This window comes from Mycteria americana, chromosome 5 (assembly GCF_035582795.1).
Source record: "Mycteria americana isolate JAX WOST 10 ecotype Jacksonville Zoo and Gardens chromosome 5, USCA_MyAme_1.0, whole genome shotgun sequence".
NCBI lineage: Eukaryota > Metazoa > Chordata > Aves > Ciconiiformes > Ciconiidae > Mycteria > Mycteria americana.
The window spans coordinates 1,548,374-1,568,212 of record NC_134369.1 but is presented as its reverse complement, the minus strand read 5'-3'; the positions used below and the strand labels follow the sequence as shown (position 1 = coordinate 1,568,212).

Here is a 19,839-nt window from a genome sequence, read left to right as displayed (position 1 = left end):
AGCAACGCATGACACAGCTCGTAATGGGAGTCCAACCCATCGCAGAAATTTTTGCCATATTCTTCTGGTTTAATTTGGCTTGATACATAGGATTGAATACATGGTAGAGGGCAAAAGTTTAAATGAGGAGTAGTGCATGCTTGTAGTTCTCTACCTGTGTCTTCATTAGGTTAAATTAACTACTAAATATAATTATCGATGTTTGGAGAACTGAGTGAAATTATCAGTATCCTGAACCGGCTGAGGATATTGAATCAGCCAGTGCAGCTTCTAAGTCAAGTGCAGAAGACCCCAAAAATGTTATCCATCTGAGATATTGAATCAAAAACTGAGAATATCACCCACATCTCCATTCTATCTGGCCGTAAATTTACGACGTTGAAGATAATTTTATTTTTGTGAGTCTCCTCAAAGCCTCCTTCACCTCCTTATTCCTCAGGCTGTAGATCAAGGGGTTCAGCATGGGAGTCACCACAGTGTAGAGCACCGCAGCCCATTTATCTTCTTCTCTTGAGCTGTCTGAGCTGGGCTTTAAGTACATAAAAAACGATGTCCCGTAGAAGATACTCACAGCGGTGAGGTGTGAGGCACAGGTGGAGAAGGCTTTGCACTTGCCCTCAGCTGAACTGATGCTCAGGATGGCAGAGATGATGGCCACGTAGGAGACCAGGACAACCAGGCTGCTGGACACACCGAATAAAGATGCTGAAGTTCTTAGGAGAATGTGGCTGAGGGTGTTGTCGGAGGTTGAGGGTGATATCAGAGGGGAAATGTCACAGAAGAACAGGTCGATGACGCTGGCGCCGCAGAAGGATAAATTGGACATGCCGATAGTCTGTCCCATGCCGTTTGTCAACCCCACGAGATATGACCCAACCACCAGCTGGAAACAGCATTTTGGGGACATGACAAGGGGATACACCAGGGGACGGCAAATGGCCACGTAACGGTCATACGCCATCATAGCCAGCAGGAAGCATTCGGTCATCCCAAAAAGATCAAAAATGAACACCTGAGCCATGCACCCAGCATAAGGAATGCCCTTCTTTGATAGAAAGTCAGACAACATCTTGGGGGTGATGACGGTGGAAGAACAGAGGTCTACAAAAGCCAGGTTACCCAAGAAATAATACATGGGGGTGTGGAGCTGAGGGCTGGCCCTGATTAACGCCATCGTCCCAAGGTTCCCCAGGATGGTGACAAGATAGGTGAGCAGAAACATCAGAAAGAGGATAACCTGAGTCACTGGGTCCTCTGTGAACCCCGTTAAGCTGAACTCAGTCGCTCGGGTGCAGTTGCTTTCTGCCATTAGTTGGACGCATGCTTTCTGTGCGAGCTCCTTGCTGGAAGTTTCTTCTACGACAGGCAGGTATCTCCCAGGTGGAAAACCCTCTCTCCAGCGGGACCTGCTCGGAGACAACCGTACAAGATCTAAAGGAAGAGTTTAGGCACAGATCAATTAGAAACAGCTTGCCAGAAGTCATAGCACAGCGTGGGTAAAACAAACGAGGTGCTGCGAAAGCAAAGCTGTGCTCGGGCTGTAAAATCCCACGGCACAACGTGGTGCGTGGTCCTCTGGCTCGCTTCTGGATGTCCAGCGACGACCTTCGTGACAAGCTGTAGGGAGGTTACACACCCGAGTAGCTTTGCCTTGGGGCTGTATTTCGTCCCCTTTGTTAGCGTTCAGCCTGGGACTCTGAGATCATCCAGCTCAACCTGAAACACAGAGCAACACGGTCTTTTTACAGTGCAGAGTTGATTATTCATCCTCTCGTTGGCATTTGCCAACCACCCGCTTCCTCCCTCTTTGCTGGGACTTCTTCCTAACTATGAAACCTTACACAGAGGTTTATGTTGGTTTCCCCTCCCTCCCAATACGCTGGTTTAGCTATAAAAACTTTTCCTAGGTCTTTAGCCTGTTCCTGGAGCCTTCAAATGGAAATGGGCAACCCCCAAAGCTGAGCAATCTCTCCTTGAAAATATTTGGGGGGAAAAAAATCATCTTTTGGACCTGCCTCATCTCAGCAACAGTAAGCTCCCTAAACGTTCTTTACAGGGAAGCTTTTGGTCCTCATCCAGCAGCCCTTTGTGGTCAATGGGGAGAGGAAGCCTCCTGAGCGTGCTCTCCAACAGGGTGATCTCCAGACCTCCCTTCTCAGCAGTTGTGTGGTGAGGACACAGGGCAGCCAGCTCCCTGGTTTTGGTGGAAAGCCCAGAGTATCATCAAGAACTGAAGCCCAGGAGCCTGCAGGTAGGGCATGAGATGAAGACAGGAGCTGTTTCTTCTTTGCAAGAGAAAACTACAGGAGATGGGTGGCTCGGCACACACTGTCCTTGCTCGTGAGTAGGCTACTGGAGCTCCAGCTTGGGCTGAAAGACGATGACCCTCACTTACATCTCAGCACTCTCTCTGCTTCCCTCCTGATGCTCTTGGAGATGGATGTGAGGATGCGTGTGCCTGAAGCTCTGCAGGGGAGCTTGAAAATGAACCACCGTCAGCAAGCACCCTTACTATTTCACATAATTTGGGGATTTGAGGACTGAGGATCTCTTTGAGCCCCAGGAGAGTGATAAAGCCCAAAGCCGGTCGTTATCTTTTCTCTGCACTTCTTAGTTTGGAGAAGAAGTGTACCCAGAGGAGATGACCTCAGCCTGAGTGAACAACAGGGCTTTGGTTTGCTTCAGAGCAAACCACAGAACAACGCCCCATTCTCACGCCCACTTTTTGACCATTTCAGAGACAGTAGCAGCTCCACAAGTGCCGTGTTTGACATTATCATGCCAGGGAGCTGAGGGGGACCTCGCCAGTGGGGCACAGTCCCGCAGGGGCCGAGCCAGGGCTGGTAACAGCGTCCCTCAGCAGCCCCAGGCACCACGGACGATGAAACCACCTTTCTACCCATCTTAAATTCCTTGTTTGCAAACCACAGCTCACAAGTTTGGCTGCAAGGAGCCAACAGAAGATCGTGGCGACCTTGCTAAAGTTGAGGTAGATGCCATCCAATGCTCTCCTCTTCATCCGCACAGCCATCATCTCATCGCTCAAGGCACTCAGGCTGGTCAAGCATGACTTGCCCTTGGTACATCCACGCTGGGTATTCATGGTCACCCTCCCGTCCTTCCTCTGCCTGGAGAGGGCTTCTAGGGGGATTTGCTTCTTAATCCTGCTGGGGACTGAGGCAGCCCACAGTCCTTGCGCCCTTCGTCTTGGTGATGACATTTACCTTCTTCCATCCATCAAGCTGGAAACGTACCAGCCGAAAGGGCAAACGCGAGCCTGAGGGAGAGGTGCCCAAAACTGGAAGGAAGGTGATGGGAAGGATCAGATAAGGAGCATGGAGAAGAACTGAAAAGGGCCGCAAGTTGGGAAAAGGGCCCTTCTGAAGGGACGAAGGAAAGGGCTAGGGCTGGCCCTGTCTCCAGTGGCCCTAACGGAGGTTCCCAAGCCCAACAGGAGATGCGGCGAACCTCTTGCTACAGCCTTTTCACAGCCAGCAAAGGCGAGCGCCAAGGGCAGCAGAGACCACTGTGGGATAAGGTCAGACGATGTATTTTGCAGAGTGGGAATCAGCGTAGATGCAGAAAGCCCTGACCCACACCCTTTGCTGAGCAGCAATGAGGCAGCAGGATGAAACCCCCCAGAGCCGAACACAAAAGGAAAGTAAACGTCACGCGGGTTTGCACCGCGGTTCAGCCAGATCCAGGCTCTGCCTCCGCTCTCGGCGAGGAGAAACCGTACAAATCGGGGTCCGGTTAGACATCGCCTCGGACGCCGAGAATTGGCGTTTTACAGGCTTGGAGCCGGAGGCTGCCCTTCCCTGATGGTGCACCTCTGGGAGCAAACCCCCACGCTCTGGGCAGCGTCTGGGGCTTAAAGCCTTTCCAGGGCCTTGCTTTTCCTTTTTCCCTTTTCTTCCTTTTCTCCATCCTTGCTTTTCCTTTTCTCCCCAGCAGCAAAACCAGCCGCAGAGCGCAGCGCGATGCCGCGGATGAGCCCCGGCAGGTCCGGTCCTGCCTGGGGCTGAGCCCCCTCCATCCCCCTCCCCGCTGTCAGTGCCGCCTCTCGCACCTCCTCATCTCCCCGCTCGATACCGGCCCCGCGGCCACGGCCCGGCTGACGGCAGGAGACAGATGGGGCCGAGCCGGCATCACAGGGCCTGGGACACGTGCGGGGATGTGACGGACGCAGGGGGCTTGGGGAGGTGGTCCCTGCCCGGTTTGCATCAGTCCCGGTCCCAAAACCCAGCGCTGGCCACGCAGCCCTCCTTGGCCGCCCTGCAGCGTACGGGGGCCAGAGGGTTTCCTCTCTGTTATGATGGCCGTGGGAAAGATTTAAGCGCCGACCCCAAAGCAGAAGTGAAGGCCGAGTCCTGGTTTGGAGAAAACAGTCAGCTCTGCGCAAAGCGGGGAGGGATTTCAGCCCTCGCCCAGTGCCACCATCGCCGGGGTACGGCTGGGGACAGAAAGCCATCACCATCCCCGTGGGGATGTCCCCTGTTCCCGCCAGACCCGTCCCCAGAGCCCCAGCATCTCTCATCCAACCCAAATACACTCCCGTGGCATGCAATGAGATGGTGTCCGTGGCCCCGTTGCGGTTCGGAGGGGAGTGGGGGACTCTGGAGTAGCCCCTCTGCCTTCCCCCCCTCAGCCCCCCCGCCCCCGCATCAGTCGCCTCCCCGCATGCATCCCTCGCCCCCGCGGCACCGGCTCGTCCCCATCCATCTCCCGCTGTCAGGCCGGTATCGAGCGTCGCGATGGGCGACGCGGGGTGGAGGGGGCTCAGCCCCGGGGCAGGACGGGGGGTCCCGGGTACCAGGGCAGAGGCGGGACCAGCACTTGGGACTGGTGCCGGGGAGCGGGGAGCGCTTTCCTTCCCACCCCTCCAACCCCGGAGCCGCAGAGGCTTTCCACAAGCAGCCGGCACGTTGCGGATGCCTCAACACCTCACCGTGCTTTTTAATACCGGGTGTTGACGGCTGGCTGTCGGCCGAACCACCGGCGCGCGGGCAGCTGCCGTGTGCCGAGAGGGGCTTTGCCCAGGGGAGAGGGTTGGAGCAGCCCCCATCTCCCCCCGCTCAGATGTGTGACGCGAAGGGGACAAGGAAACCCCAACATAGCTGTCCCTCCCAGCCCAGGGTACCCCGAGATCCGGCTGGGCACCAGCGGTGGTCCCGGAGGTCCCAGGGCCACCGCTCGCCTCCCGTCCATCATCATCGCATCAAGGCGCGAAGGCAGGTCGGGGAGGGGGGGGCCGCGCTCCGGCCCCCGACGACCACTGCAGCTCCAGCCCCTGCGTCTCCACCCCCAAGCTGGGGCATAAAACCCCCGGCAGGCTGCGGGGACAGCCCAGAGCCGGTGCTGTGCTGGGAGGGGGCTTCGCTGGGGTCCTCACCGCCGCCGTGCCGGGGGACGGAGCCACGGACGCCTCCTGCCCACCCGCTGTACCCATGGCAGGTAAAACCCACCCGTGGCCACGCTGCCCCGTACCCAGCGGCGGGGCCCCGCGGTGGTTTTGGGGTGCAGTGGGTCGCCTGGCCCCACAAGAGAGTAGGGCTGCGGTGGGGGGACAAAACCCCCCGCTTTGGTGGGGGGCCAGGACCCCCCTGGTCCTCCCAACCCCTCTGCAGAGGGACGATGCGATGGGGTGGCCGGCGCGTCTGGGGTGCGGGATCGGGCCCCCCCCAACACCCCCTCATCCCTCCGCAGCCTTCCCGGGGGGGCCGGGCGAGGGGTCCCCCTGCGGCCCCGGCCCCGGGTGGGCAGGTGAGGGGCTGGGGGCCGGCGGCAAGAACCGGCGCGTGTGCCATGCCGCGGCACGGCTGGAGATGGGCAGCCTCTGGGAGGAGTTCAACCGCCTGGGCACCGAGATGATCGTCACCAAGGCGGGCAGGTAGGTACCGCAGCGGGGCAGGGGGGCTGCCGAGGTGGGGGGCACCCCCTTCCCACCCCCCCTTTCCCCACAGGAGGATGTTCCCCACCTTCCAGGTGAAGCTCTCGGGGCTGGACCCGCTGGCCGACTACGTCCTGCTCATGGACTTCGTCCCGCTGGATGACAAGCGATACCGGTGGGCGATGGGGATGCTGGGGTGGGGGGGGGGCAGATCCTGGTGGTGCTGAGCCCCCCGCCCCGCAGGTACGCCTTCCACAGCTCCTCCTGGCTGGCGGCGGGACGGGCCGACCCGGCAGCCCCCGGCCGCGTCCACTTCCACCCCGACTCCCCGGCCAAGGGGGCCCAGTGGATGCGGCAGATCGTCTCCTTCGACAAGCTCAAGCTGACCAACAACCTCCTGGACGACAACGGCCACGTGAGGACCTGGCCCCGGGGTGGGCGATGGGGGGGGGGGACACACACGATGCACCCCTGCCCGGGGGGTCCTGCCCACCTCCCCTCTCCCCCCGTCACAGATCATCCTCAACTCCATGCACCGCTACCAGCCCCGCTTCCACGTGGTCTTCGTGGACCCGCGACGGGACAGCGAGCGCTTCGCCCACCAGAACTTCAAGTCCTTCAGCTTCCCCGAGACCCAGTTCATGGCGGTGACGGCGTACCAGAACCACCGGGTGAGCCCCGGGGCGGGGGGACAGCGGGGTGTCCCCCAGGGACCCCCTGACCCCGCTCCCCTCCGCAGATCACCCAGCTGAAGATCGCCAGCAACCCCTTCGCCAAGGGCTTTCGGGACGGTGACCCCGAGCCGTGGTAAAGCCCCCCCTACGCTGCCCCAACGCCGCGATGAGGGGCTCCGCGCCACCCCCCCCTGAGCCCCCCATCTCTCTTGCAGGTGCGGGGTGCCGGCAGGGTCCCTGCTGGGTGCAACGCCCCGCGCCCGGGCCACCGCGCTGCCCTCCCGCCCCGAGAAACAGGAGAAAGGTAGGGGGGCTGGGGGGGGGGCTGACCCCCTGTTACTGTCTCTCCCCCCCCCAGGGGCTCCCCGCAGCCATGGGGCGCTGGCTGCCTCCGTACCCCCACAACCGGCCCCGTCAGCGGCTGCCCCCGGCTTCCCCGAGCTGCCCGCACCCCCCTTCCAGCCCCTCGCCTGCCCCCCCGCTGTCTACGTGGGGGCCAAGCCCCGCACCCTGCCCTACCCCCTGCCCGCCTTCCCCCCGCTCGGCACCTTCGGCACCGCCGCGGCCCCCACCTTCGGCTACGGGCAGCAGTGATGGGGGGGCGCCCCCGGGACCCCCTACCCGGCCCGCGGCAGAGGGGATGGAGACGCAGAGCCGGGGACGAGCCACGGGGACGAGCCACGGGGACGGCTTTATTCGCTGCCGAGAAGGAGACGGGGAGGATGCTGCAGCCGGACCCCCGCTACCCCCCGGCCCTGGGGGTTTGGGGGGGGAACCCTGCTCCCCGGCACCCCCCAGCCAAGCTCCCCGCAGCCGGGGATTGGGTCCAGCCGATGCTCCGAGCCCGCCGGCATCCACGCGGCGCGGCTACTCCCAGGCGTCGGGCGCGAAGGCGAAGGGGCACAGCTTGTATCCAGCGCCCACGTAAAACTTATTCTGAAACTCCACCCTGCCGAGGAGAGGGGCCGGTGAGGAGCGGCACGGGGCGGGGGGGGGGGGGGTGTCAGTCACCCCGTCCCACCGGCACCCCCGGGCCGGGCTCACCAGTGCAGGCGCAGGGCGTGGAGGAAGGCGGAGAGCCCTTCCATCACCAGCAGGATGGCCACGGTCAGCACGGCGAAGGCGGCGAAGACGGGCACCAGCACCACGCCACCCGCGTAGCTCAGCCGCACGAAGCCGTTGCGCATCACCATGGTCCACAGGACCTCCGACAGCTCTGGGAGGGTGGGACAGGGACAGGCGGAGGGGGGGAGGCTCTGCCCAGCCCCGGGGGGGTTGGGGGACGGGGGGACGGGGACACGGGGGGCCGGGGGGACTCACGGGCGTGGGCCAGGCTGAGCGCCCAGAGCCGCAGGTAGGACGCGGTGTTGGAGACGCAGCCCAGGCAGTACTCGATGGTGTGGATCGCCTGGTGCATGAAGATCTCGGCGAAGTCCGAGTGCTGCAGGGACGGAGGGGACACGCGATGTGGGCGGGGGGAACGGCCGCCCCCACCCCGCCACCTGAGCCCGCGGGGCCGGCGCCCCTCACCTCGGCATCGGGGCTGGGCCCCCCGCTCTCCACGTCCTCCTTGGTGGCGTTGACGGAGTTGCCGGCCTCCTGCCCCTCCAGCAGCGGCTCCTGCTCCGCCGCGGCCACCGGCTGCACGGGGACGGCACCGGCGGTGAGACCCCGCTGCATCCCCCCGCCCGAGCCCCCCCCCGCCGTGACCCCAGCCTCACCGCAGGACGGCTCGTCCTTGACGCACGTCGCCGGCAGCACAGGTAGAGCGGTGTCCCCAGGAGCAGGACGGGCACCGACGCCAGCGCCAGCGCCACCAACACGGTCTGCACCGGCACCTGCGGCACAGGGGCACCGTTTCAGGGTCCCCAAGCTGAGAACGGCCCCGCTCGTGACGCAGGGGGGACCCCATCCCCATCCCCGCCGCGCCGTCCCCCCCAGGGCTCCCCTGCTGCTCCCAGCATGGGCAAAAAGAAGGGTCCCCGGGTGGGTGCCCCCCATCTCCGCGGGGTGCTACCTGTCCCCGGTAGAGCGGGAGGTTGCCGGCGTTGGAGGTGAAGAGGAACATGTCGATGAAGTGGATGAGGATGCTGGGGGCCACCAGGGAGTCGGCAGCGCTGAACTTGACCCACTTGTAGAAGATGAGGAAGACGAGGTAGCCGAAGAGCGCCAGGAGGAAAACCATCTCAGGCAGGAGCTCCAGCACCAGCCGGTGCCGCTGCTGGAAGTGCCTAGGCAAGGGGACATCAGCCGCGCTCAGCCTGGCACGGCGTAGCCTCGCGTGTCCTCGGCTCCCACCCAGATGTAGGGGTACAGGACCCCGCTTGCCCACCCCAACTGGGTGAGTCCAGCCCTGGTCCCCTTAGCATGACCATGGGTGGCCAGAGCCCACGGGCGCAGCCATGGGGACTCACACGTGGTTGAAGACCCCCAGCAGGACACCAAAGCCCATGTGCACGATGCCCAGCACCACGGACATCTTCATCTTGAAGGAGTTGAGGAAGTTGAGGTGGTTGGTGGCCAAGCTCCATATCTGTCATGGACAAGGTGGGTGAGACTCTGGGCCACCTGCCAAGGGTCCCACCCGGTCCTCTCCCCCACAGGACACTCACTGGGTCGATCCCGAAAGGATAGGGCCCTTGGAAGACGCCGGTGACGTTGGGGTCCAGGGTGAGGGACGGGTGGGTGGCGAGGTAGTCGGAGCTGTGGGCAGAGCGAGGGGGTGTCAGTGCTGGCAAGGACCTGGGGGGGTCACAGGGGGGTTGGGAGTCCCACCTCCAGGAGGAGTGGTTGGCCATGGTGGCCACGCTCCAGGCAGAGGGGAAGATGACGGTGGCTTTGCTGAAGCACTCGTTGTAGATGAAGCCGGTGTAGATGGAGAAGGCCCCCATGAGCAGGATGAGGTAGCGTCCCTCGAAGAACGTCAGCCAGATCTGGTGGGGGCAAACATGGCTCCCACGTCCCACACCACCTCCCCTGCCCCACACCGACCCCCTCCCACACCACCAACCCTGCCCCATACTGTCCCCGTCCCACACCACCAGCCCCATCCCACGCCACCAAGCCCATCCCATGCCCCCAGCCATGTCCCACACCTCCAAGCCTGGCCCCACACCTCCAAGCCTGGCCCCACACCATGTCCCCCTCACCTCGTTGCTGGCCTGCTGCAGGCTGGGGCTGTTCTCGTACAGCACCATCCAGAGAGCGAAGAGGAACATGAGCAGCCCGTGCCCCACGTCCCCAAACATGATGGCGAAGATGAAGGGGAAGGTGATGATGGCGTAGGGCGCTGCGGCGGCACAGGGACCATGTCACACGGGCCCCCACCCCCAGCCCTGAGCCGTGGTAGGGGGTCGGGGGGGCCTTACCGGGGTTCACCTCCTGGTAGCTGGCCACCCCGTAAGCGTCCACGATGCTCTGGAAGCCAGCGGTGAACTTGTTGGTGCGGATGAGGGTGGGGGGACTCTCTGAGGTGGGGATGCGCTGCACGAAGCACTCCACGCTCGAGCCGCTCTTGTACTGCGGGGAGAGCACCCGGCGCCTGACCCACGGCACCCCCCTGCCCGGCACCCACCCCACCATGGCAGGAGGACACGGGGTCACCAAGGGACCTCTGGCACGAGGACATGGGGACACCAAGCAACCCCTGGCATGAGGACATGGGGACACCAAGCAACCCCTGCTGTGAGGACATGGGGACACCAAGCAACCCCTGCCGTGAGGACACAGGGACACCAAGCAACCCCTGGCATGAGAACATGGGGACACCAAACAACCCTTGGCATGAGGACATGGGGACACCAAGCAACCCCTGGCATGAGGACATGGGGACACCAAGCAACCCACCGATCCCTGGCGCAGGGCGTCCTGCACTTGGGTGAGGTCCCGCACGGGGCACCAGACCTCGGCGATAAGGCACTTCTCGGTGACATCGAAGCTGCACTGGTTGAGGATGAGGTAGATAGCCTTCATCTTCTGTATCTGCACCCGCCAGGTGGGCAGCGCCAGCACCACCTTGTCCAGCACCTGCGCCAGGTACTGCTCCGTCTCCTCCAGCACCTGCGGGTGCCCAGCGCAGGTCAGGGACCGGGGGGTCCTGGGGTGGCCCCCCCAGCCCCCTCTGTGGCGCCCAGCTCACCACGCTGAGGTCCTGGATCTGGCTGTGCAGCCCGCTCATGGTGTCCGCCCGGCTGGCCTCGCTCTCCGGGTAGGGGTACACGTGGCAGTGGAAGCTGGGACAGACAGACGACGACGCGTCGGGGGGTGCCAGGGCTCCCCAGCCCGTCCCCGTGGGGGGGTCCGGAGCGGGTCTCGCTAAATAAACCTCTGCGTGGCCGGATGCGTGGTGCGGGGCCGCTGGCTCACCAGTCCGAGATCTTGCGGATCTTCTGCCCGATCTGCTCGCCCCAGTAGGAGATGAGGAAGATGACCCAGGTGATGCTCTCGCCCTGGGGACAGCGTAGCCCGCGTCAGCCCCGGCTGTCCTGGCCCCCCTTCCCTGCCAGCCCCCACCCCGGTGCCCCGCTCACCGTGGCCGGGTCCTCCATGGGCTCGGGCATCTCCACGAAGCTGGCCACCAGGTAGCCGCGGCAGGCGCGCCACAGCAGCCGCTCGAAGGCGCTCACCCGCCACGGGTGAATGACGCCGGCCACGAAGCTGCGGGGACGCGGCGCTGGGACGGGCTCGGCTCTGCTGCTGCCTCTGCCCCATGGCCGGGCCCCTGCCCCGCGACTCCTCCCCAGACCTCATCCTACAGCTATGCCCCACGGCCACGCCACTGCCCCATGGCCCATCTCCAACCCCTCTACAGCCATGCCCATTGCCCCATGGCCACGCCACTGCCCCATGGCCTATCTCCAACCCCTCTACAGCCATGCCCATTGCCCCATGGCCACGCCACTGCCCCATGGCCCATCTCCAGCCCTTCTCCTACAGCCATGCCCATTGCCCCATGGCCACGCCACTGCCCCATGGCCCATCTCCAACCCTTCTACAGCCATGCCCATTGCCCCATGGCCACGCCACTGCCCCATGGCCCATCTCCAGCCCTTCTCCTACAGCCATGCCCATTGCCCCATGGCCACGCCACTGCCCCATGGCCCATCTCCAACCCTTCTCCTACAGCCATGCCCATTGCCCCATGGCCACGCCACTGCCCCATGGCCCATCTCCAACCCTTCTACAGCCATGCCCATTGCCCCATGGCCACGCCACTGCCCCATGGCCCATCTCCAGCCCTTCTCCTACAGCCATGCCCATTGCCCCATGGCCACGCCACTGCCCCATGGCCCATCTCCAACCCTTCTCCTACAGCCATGTCCATTGCCCCATAGCCACACCACTGCCCCATGGCCCATCTCCAACCCTTCTCCTACAGCCATGCCCATTGCCCCATGGCCACGCCACTGCCCCATGGCCCATCTCCAACCCTTCTCCTACAGCACTGCCCCACGGCTCATCTTCAATCTTTATCCCACAACTTTGCCAGCTGCCCCATGGCCGTGCCACTGCCCCATAGCTCATCTCCAACCCTTACCCTATACCCCTACCCACTATTCCTGCCCCACGGCCATGCCACTGCCCCATGGCCCATCTCCAACCGTTGCCCTACAACCACGCCCACTGCCCCAAGACCACGCCACTGCCCACGGCCCCTCTCCAACCCCCGCCCCACACGCCGGCCCCTCTTACTTGATCTTGCGGTCGAGGTGCTGGTGCAGGGAAGGGTCGAGGATGGGCTCGTGCTCAGAGAGCGCCCGGGGCCGCGGCGGGGAGCCCAGGGGGGCCTGCGGTGACGGGGAGCAAAGAGATGAGGCTGCGGGGGGGAAGCGGGGGCGCAAGGGTGGCACCCCCGGGACGGCGGCTCCCCCGCGGACCCACCGGCAGGCTGGTGAAGCGCTGGCCCTCGCGCAGGACGTGGAGGTACTGGCGCAGCTCCCGCAGGCGCCCGCGCAGGGAGGCGCGGTTGTGGCTGACCTCCCGCAGCTCCTGCGCCAGCTGCTCCGACTGCTCCTGCACCCGCAGTGCCTCCCGCGCCAGCGGCGCCCGCGGGCTCTCGGGGCACGGCCCCAGCACCCGCCCGGCACCCCGCAGTTCCTGCTGCAGGAAGGCTGCGAGAGCCGCGGTCAGATGGGGGGGGGGGGGTCCAGAGGGAGGGCACCCCCCGAGCAGCCCCCCGCCCCGAGCCGGCCCCCCCAGCACTCACTGAAGGTCTTCTCCATCTCCTCGCAGCGCCGCACCTCGCCCACGAAGCGCCGCTGGAAGGCACTCACCTTGGGGTTCAGCTGCCGGGGGGGGGCACGGTCACGGCACAGCCCCAGCGGGAAGGGGGGCCATCGAGCAACCCGGGGGGCCGGGCAGCCCCAGCACCCCCAGCCCAGCACGCAGGGCACCCCACGCCACCCGCACCCACCTCCTGCACCCAGAGCACCCCAAAGCACCCAAACCCAGCCCCTTGCAGCCATGGCGCCCCAAATCACCCCCACACACTCCCCTGCACCCGTGGCACCCCAAACCACCCGTATCCAGCCCCCGCACCCCAGTTCTGCACACTCGTGGCACCCCAAACCACTCACACCCACCCCCTGCACCCCAAACCCCCTGTACCCACAGCACCCCAACCACCCAGCCCAACCCCAATGCACCCATTCCCTGCACCCACAGCACCCTACACCCACCTACACCCACCACCCACCAAACCACCCACCCCAAGCCTCCTGCACCCAGGACACCCCAAACCCACCCGCACCCAGCCCCTACACCCCAAACCACCCAAACCCAGTCCCTTGCACCCATGGCACCCCAAACCCACCTTCACTCAACCCCTGCACCCACAGCACCCCAACCCCACTGCACCCAACCCCTGCACCCCAAACCCACCTGCACCCAACCCCTGCACCCACCTCATCCCAAACCCACCCGCACCCAACCCCTGCACCCACAGCACCCAAACCCACCTGCACCCACTGCACCCCAACCCCACTGCACCCAACCCCTGCACCCCAAACCCACCTGCACCCAACCCCTGCACCCACCTCACCCCAAACCCACCCGCACCCAGTCCCTGCACCCACAGCACCCCAAACCCAGCTATACCCACTGCCCACCAAACCACCCACCCCAAGCCTCCTGCACCCAGGACACCCCAAACCCACCCGCACCCACCCCCTGCACCCACTGCACCCCAAACCCACCCACATCCACCCCCTGCACCCACTGCACCCCAAACCCACCCGCACCCACCCCCTGCACCCACCGCACCCCAAACCCACTGCACCCACCCACCGCACCCCAAACCCACCCGTACCCACCCCCTGCACCCACCTCACCCCAAACCCACCCGCACCCAACCCCTGCACCCACCGCACCCCAAACCCACTGCACCCACCCACCGCACCCCAAACCCACCCGTACCCACCCCCTGCACCCACCTCACCCCAAACTCACCCGCACCCACCCCCTGCACCCACCTCACCCCAAACCCACCCGCACCCAACCCCTGCACCCACCTCACCCCAAACCCACCGCACCCACCCGCGCCCCAAAGCCCCAACGCCCCCGCACGCAGCCCCGGCCCACGCACGTCGCGGAACTCCAGCAGCCCGCGCTCGCCCAGCTCGCTGACGCAGCTGTAGGCCGCGGCGGAGTGGAGGAAGAGCTGGGCCAGGCCGATCTCCTCGCTGCGGAACAGGGCCCCCATGGCGCCGGCCCCCGCCCGCCCGGGCTGCGGCACACGCGGACACGGCCTGGACGGACGGACGGAGGGGGTCAGGGCCGGCGGTCCCTGCGGCGGCGGAGCCGGGGCGTCCCGGCAGCCGTGGCCCGGGGGAAGTGGCCGGTCCCGGCCCCGGCCTTGCAAAATATTTTCCAGCCCCCCCCCCCCCCCCCTCCTCCCCTTCCCCGCCCCGGCTCAGCTGCATCTGACTCAGGGCCACCGCATCCCCGGGACCGCACCGGGCACCGGCCACCCCCGCTCCCCCCCCCGCCCCGCCCCCCCCCCCGGGGCACGGCGGGGAGCGAGGGAGGGGCAGGGCTGCCCCGGTCCTCCCCCACCCGAGACCCACCCCCCTGCGTGGGGGCTGCCCGACCCCGGAGCAGCGTGGGGGCGGCCGGGCTCGGCACTTCCTTCTTCCCCAGGAAGGGCCCGGCCGCGGGGAGGGACCGGCCCCGCCGCTCCCCGGGAACCCGGGGGAACCTCCCGGGAGCGGGAGCCGAGACACCGGGGAAGCCCCCGGGACACCCCCGCCCCCCCGGTCGCGGGAAGCAGGGATCCCTCGGGGCCAGGGCCGCCCCGTCCCCCCAGGAGCATGGAGAGGGAAACCCACCGCCCCATCCCGCAGCCGGGCCCCCCCCCTCCGGGGCTGCCCCGGGAAGAGAACGGCTCCCCGCGGCCCCGGAGCCGGCTGCAGGTAGCGGCATCCTCTCCCTGGGAGAGGGGCAGGTGCCCCCCCCCCCCCAAAAAAAAAACCTTCTAACCCACCCCACACTGCCCTTGGTCCCTGCCTTCCCCCCGCCCCCCAACATCCCCTCCCCATCCCGCACCTTCCCCTGCGACCGATGCTCCCCACATTCCTGTTTCCCCACCCCGACATGGGCGACGGCACCCCCAGGACCCCCCGTCCCCCTCCCCAAGATGCAACCACGCGCCCCCGGAGCCCCCCCCCCGGGGCTGTACCTGCCCAGGGGGTTCAACCCCTCCCCTGCCCCAGCCCTGCAAAGGAGCGGACGCGGAGAAAGCCGGAGCTCTGGGTTAGGAAGGGGCCGGTGCCCCCAGTGCAGACGGGGGTGGCAGAACCCCCCAGACCCTTTATTAGGGGAGCGGGGAAGAGATGTGGTGGCACCCGGTTGTCACCGGTACAGGTAATCAGCTTGGATGTTGGCCGCGATCTCGGCCTCCCACTTGTCGCCGTTGTTGAGCAGCTTCTCCTTGTTGTAGAGCAGCTCCTCGTGCGTCTCCGTGGAGAACTCGAAGTTGGGGCCCTGCCAGGATGGGAGGCGTTCGCCCTCGAGGCTCGCCGGACCCCCGCCGCCCTGGGCAGGAGGTCTGGCTGCCCCGCGGCTCTGCCCCCCGCCCCCCGGCTCACCTCCACGATGGCGTCCACGGGGCAGGCCTCCTGGCAGAACCCGCAGTAGATGCACTTGGTCATGTCGATGTCGTAGCGGGTGGTGCGGCGGCTGCCGTCGGCTCGGGGCTCGGCCTCGATGGTGATCGCCTGCCGCGGGGGCAAGGGGAACACCCTCAGCTCCCGCTCCGGGGAACGTGCCGTCTCCCGGAGCCAGCGGGAGGAGGATGAGGGTGGACGAAGGCTGACCTGTGCCGGGCAGACGGCCTCGCAGAGCTTGCAGGCGATGCACCTCTCCTCTCCCGACGGGTAGCGGCGCAGGGCGTGCTCCCCACGGAAGCGCGGGCTCAGCGGGCCCTTCTCGAACGGGTAGTTGATGGTGGCCGGCTCCCGGAAAAGGTAGCTCAGCGTCATGGCCAGGCCTGGAAGACAGAAAGGGGGGGGTTACGGCACGCTCGGAGGGGGGTTGGCACCCCGCAGCCGGGCCAGGGGCCACGCGCTGGGAGGCCGAGCGGGGTTTGTTCTGCCCGCAGAGGCATCCAGCCGGCTCCAGGCCTCACCTCGGAAGAGCTCCGTCCACAGCAGGGTCTGGGCAGCCCGGTCGGTGATGGAGCGCATGTCCATGGCCGGCTCCTGGACGTTGACGTACTCTGCGGGGAGAGGGGAGCTGGGCCCACCCTGCGGGGAGGGGCTGGGCGCAGGCAGCCCCGGGGCGGGAGGGGAAGGGCCGGGGGCGGGGGGGGCAGCACGCCCCTACTCACTGTAGGATTCCCTGGGGGCGGTGGTGCTGAGCGGGCGCAGGTAGCCCACGGGGGCCGGCGGGCCTGGGGAAGGGGAGAGAGAGGGGTCAGGGGGGGTTTGGGCCGGGGAGAGGGGGGCGAGGGGGTGCCCGGCGCGGCCCTCACCTGCGCGGGCAGCCCGGTACAGCAAACGCAGCGCCGCCATGGCCGGTCCTGCTGCCGGCAGAGGGGTCCGGCCTGAGGCTCGCTGCCAGCCCTCAGGTGCCGGGCTGGCAGGCAGCTGGGGGGGCCTGGGCCCCCCCATTTCCCACGGGGACCCAGGCGTCCTGACCCCCCACCCTCCACCAGAAAAGACCCGGATCCCCTGGGCACCCCTCCTCCCGCGAGGGACCCAGGTGTCCTCTCCCCCCCCAAGGGACCGAGGTGTTCTGCCCCCCCCGCCTCCCACAAAGGACCCAGGTGCCCTGTCAACCCCCCCCAAAGGGACCCAGGTGCCCTGTCACCCCCCCTTCCCACAAGGGACCCACCTGTCCCCCGCAAGGGACCCACAAGGGACCCCAATGTCCTACCCCCCCCAAAGGGACCCAGCCCTGCTGTCACCCCCCCTTCCCACAAGGGACCCACCTGTCCCCCGCAAGGGACCCACAAGGGACCCCAATGTCCTCTCCCCACCCCCCCAAGGGACCCAGGCGCCCTGGCCCCCCCGCGGGACCCAGGCAGCCCCCCCGCCCCATGGGACCCAACAGCCCTGCCCCAAGCCCGCCCCGGCCCCCGGAGGGACCGAGCCGTCCTGACAGCCCGGCCCCAGGCGCCCCGTGTCTGTGTCCCCGGGGGGGCTCCGGGCCGCCCCTCTCCCCCAGGCGGGACCTAGGGGCCACCACAAGCCACCACGGGCCACCACAGCCCTCCCGGGGCCCCCCCCGCCGCCCCCTCTCACCTCCCACAAGGACCCTGGCGTCCTGACCCCTGGCCCGCCCCCAAAGCGCACCGCGCAGGCGCGAAGGGCAGCGGCGCAGGCGCAGAGCGGCGCCGGGGTCACGGGCCGGGGAGGGGGCGGGCCGCCGCGCTGGGGGCGGGGTCTGGAGTGGAGGGCGGGGCAGGCGGTGCCAGGCTCGCTTCCCATTGGCCGGAGGCCGCTGGGGACGGGAGGGTGAGGGGGAAGATGGGAGGAGCTTCGTGGATTGGGCGGGGCGGCGCGGCCATTGGCCGGGCGTGAGGCGGCGGGGCGGGTCCAAAGCGTAGGTAGGGCGGAAGCGGAAGCGCGTGTTTATCGCGGCGCTCGGTGGCGGTGCGGGCCGTAGGGCGGGCGGTGCGGGGCCTTCAGGGCCTCCCGGCCGGCCCCGCGGGGCAGCGCGGACCGCGAGTGCGGGAAGGTCTCTGCCCTGCGGAGCAGCGTGCTTCAGAGCCCGGCAGCGGCCTCGGCTCCGGGCGCGGACCTGGGGAACCGGTGCCTGGGCACAGGCCCGGGGGAATTCAGGACAGGAACCGGGACTCCAGGAACAGCGGGCGCCAGGGCAGGGGCTCAGCCCCGGCGGGCTCAACGTTGGCACCAAGCTCTGACCCCCGGCGCAGCCCCTGGAGGCGGGAGGGTCAGCACCGGGGCACCGGTACCGGGCACAGCCCGGGGGGTCCCGGGGCAGGGGTCCCAGGAGACAGTGGGGCGGGGGTTCAGGACCAGCGCTGGGAGCTCAGCCCCGGCGCTGCAGGGAGCTGCTGCGGGCGGGGTGGTGGGTGATGGCAGAGCCAGAAGGGCTCTGGGCAGGGCTCCCCGGCAGCAGGCAGGCCCCTGGCCTTGCTGGCGCTGGGTGCAGGGGGGTTCTGCAGCACCCTCTTCCTGGGCACGGACCTACCGATGCCGCCGATGGGCAGCGAGGTGAGCGTCATGTGCGTGATGGTGTCGTTGCTGCAGAAGCAGCCGCTGCTCGTCCGCTCCAGCACCCGGTTCACCACTTGGGGGGTGAGGGCAGGGGGGTGCTTAGCACCCACAGGGCACCCCTTGTCTGCCTCCTCCCTGCTCCTGGGGTACACCAGGACACACGTGGCGGGGGACGTGGGACTCTTCTCCCGTGACTGGGGAAGGCCAAAGGAGCGGCCCCGACTGAGGAGGGTGCCTGTGGCTACCCCGAGCCACGCAGCAGGATGTGACCCAGGCTGAGGGGGATGCTGCTCCCAGCCCAGCTCCGCACCTTCTTGTAGGAGGAGAAGACGCAGATGGCCAGCAGCCGCTCCCGGGCGTTGATGAAGGCGATGGTGTCGTCCACGCTGGCCACCGTGAAGACAGGCAGGATGGGCCTGAAGATGTCCTCCTGCATGACAGGTTCGTCCTGCTGCACGTCCACCAGCACCGTGGGAGAGCCGAGCCTGCGCTGTGTGGCTGGGTGTCACGGACTGCATCCAGCAGGACCCCCACCCTGCGCTTCTGCCCTCCCGCCGGTGGTACACCCTGTGCCAGATGTACCGAGCCTCTGTGTCCGTCTGTCCTTTGATGGCCACGTCCCCGCTACGCAGCAGCGCCTGCACCCGCTGGAACTGCTTGTACCCCATGATGTGGGTGAAGTCGGGGGACTCCTGAGGGTCGGGGCGATAAAACTCAGCAATGACCTCATGCAGGGCGGGCAGCAGCTTCTCCCGCATTTCTGCGCTGCACAGCACGTAGTCAGGTGCGACGCAGGTCTGCCCCGCGTTGAAGAAGCGGCCCCAGGCCACCCGCCGGGCCACGTTCTGCACGTCGCAGGTGTCGGACACGTAGCAGGGGTTCTTGCCCCCCAGCTCCAGCGTCACGGGCGTCAGGCGCTTGGCAGCGGCTGCCATCACGATCCTCCCCACGGAGGGGCTGCCTGTGGGCAGGGGGAGCAGCGTGAGCCCAGCATGGTTAAGACCTCCCAACAGATCCACACCAGGCTTGCTGGGGCAGCCCCACGCCTGTCTCCCTGCCTTGAAGAGAGGGATGGGACTGGAACGTCTCTGTGGGACGTACCGGTGAAGAAGATATAGTCAAACTTGCTCTCCAGCAGTCTGGTGGGCTCCTCCACGCTGGCGGTCACCATGGCAAAGCAGTCCTGTGACAAGGTGGGAAGTGTGGCACTGGAGCCGGGCAGGAGCAGACAGAGCACGTGGGGGGACGTGGCTCAGCCGAGCAGGTTTGGGACACAGAAGGGCAGGTGTCCCTGGACAGGGAGGTGGCCGCAGCGGAGGGCTCTCCTACCTTGTCCAGGTACCTGGGCAGCATTTCGGCCACTAACCTCTCCACGTTCCTGCTAATTTTGGAGAGTTTCATGACGACGCAGTTACCTGCAGGACAGGAGCTCCCTCCTGGTAAGGACCTGCCGCCAGTGCAGCCCCATTCCCACCACCCCAGGGAGGACACAGGACACCACTCGATGAGGTTCTGTCCCCCTGGCATGGCAGGGACCATGGCATGGTCCCAATGAGGGTCACCAGGAGGAGGTTAATGGGGTAGTTCCAGGGTGATG

General features: G+C 66.4%; 4 protein-coding genes and 1 pseudogene across 7 annotated transcripts; 1 reads left to right on the top strand and 4 right to left on the bottom strand.

Moving 5' to 3' along the window:
- Positions 1 to 346: 346 nt before the first annotated feature.
- LOC142410012 (olfactory receptor 5G3-like) lies at positions 347 to 7,240 on the bottom strand. Of its 2 annotated transcripts, XM_075501872.1 has the most exons (4): positions 7,137 to 7,240; positions 5,979 to 6,287; positions 1,637 to 3,298; positions 347 to 1,406 (listed from the first exon to the last, which is right to left on the bottom strand). In XM_075501872.1, the coding sequence occupies exon 4, from the start codon at positions 1,307 to 1,309 to the stop codon at positions 371 to 373; it is 939 nt and encodes a 312-aa protein (XP_075357987.1). In that variant the 5' UTR covers positions 1,310 to 1,406; positions 1,637 to 3,298; positions 5,979 to 6,287; positions 7,137 to 7,240; the 3' UTR covers positions 347 to 370. The 2 variants fall into 2 exon arrangements, with proteins under 2 accessions (XP_075357987.1, XP_075357988.1); XM_075501873.1 differs by lacking the exon at positions 1,637 to 3,298.
- Positions 4,132 to 7,158, top strand: TBX10 (T-box transcription factor 10). Its single transcript, XM_075501478.1, has 9 exons — positions 4,132 to 4,447; positions 4,649 to 5,231; positions 5,333 to 5,454; positions 5,707 to 5,890; positions 5,964 to 6,065; positions 6,134 to 6,305; positions 6,406 to 6,561; positions 6,630 to 6,697; positions 6,780 to 7,158. Exons 1-9 carry the CDS (start codon positions 4,132 to 4,134, stop codon positions 7,156 to 7,158), a joined length of 2,082 nt encoding a protein of 693 aa, XP_075357593.1.
- Positions 7,234 to 14,451, bottom strand: TCIRG1 (T cell immune regulator 1, ATPase H+ transporting V0 subunit a3). Of its 2 annotated transcripts, XM_075501829.1 has the most exons (19): positions 14,147 to 14,451; positions 12,770 to 12,848; positions 12,445 to 12,674; positions 12,256 to 12,350; positions 11,094 to 11,220; positions 10,930 to 11,012; positions 10,703 to 10,796; positions 10,411 to 10,623; positions 9,933 to 10,083; positions 9,714 to 9,853; positions 9,340 to 9,497; positions 9,177 to 9,267; positions 8,979 to 9,097; positions 8,582 to 8,795; positions 8,286 to 8,402; positions 8,095 to 8,205; positions 7,885 to 8,005; positions 7,609 to 7,780; positions 7,234 to 7,513 (listed from the first exon to the last, which is right to left on the bottom strand). In XM_075501829.1, exons 1-19 carry the CDS (start codon positions 14,261 to 14,263, stop codon positions 7,432 to 7,434), a joined length of 2,514 nt encoding a protein of 837 aa, XP_075357944.1. In that variant the 5' UTR covers positions 14,264 to 14,451; the 3' UTR covers positions 7,234 to 7,431. The 2 variants fall into 2 exon arrangements, with proteins under 2 accessions (XP_075357944.1, XP_075357945.1); XM_075501830.1 differs by having other exon boundaries at positions 9,177 to 9,497; positions 14,147 to 14,449.
- Positions 14,452 to 15,307: 856 nt separating this feature from the next.
- NDUFS8 (NADH:ubiquinone oxidoreductase core subunit S8) lies at positions 15,308 to 17,394 on the bottom strand. Of its 2 annotated transcripts, none has more exons than XM_075501889.1 (7): positions 17,304 to 17,394; positions 16,532 to 16,579; positions 16,388 to 16,450; positions 16,187 to 16,276; positions 15,876 to 16,048; positions 15,648 to 15,776; positions 15,308 to 15,543 (listed from the first exon to the last, which is right to left on the bottom strand). In XM_075501889.1, exons 2-7 carry the CDS (start codon positions 16,569 to 16,571, stop codon positions 15,412 to 15,414), a joined length of 627 nt encoding a protein of 208 aa, XP_075358004.1. In that variant the 5' UTR covers positions 16,572 to 16,579; positions 17,304 to 17,394; the 3' UTR covers positions 15,308 to 15,411. The 2 variants fall into 2 exon arrangements, with proteins under 2 accessions (XP_075358004.1, XP_075358005.1); XM_075501890.1 differs by having other exon boundaries at positions 16,532 to 16,582; positions 17,304 to 17,379.
- A 640-nt stretch (positions 17,395 to 18,034) lies between these two features.
- LOC142409716 (aldehyde dehydrogenase family 3 member B1 pseudogene) lies at positions 18,035 to 19,405 on the bottom strand (annotated as a pseudogene).
- Positions 19,406 to 19,839: the final 434 nt, after the last annotated feature.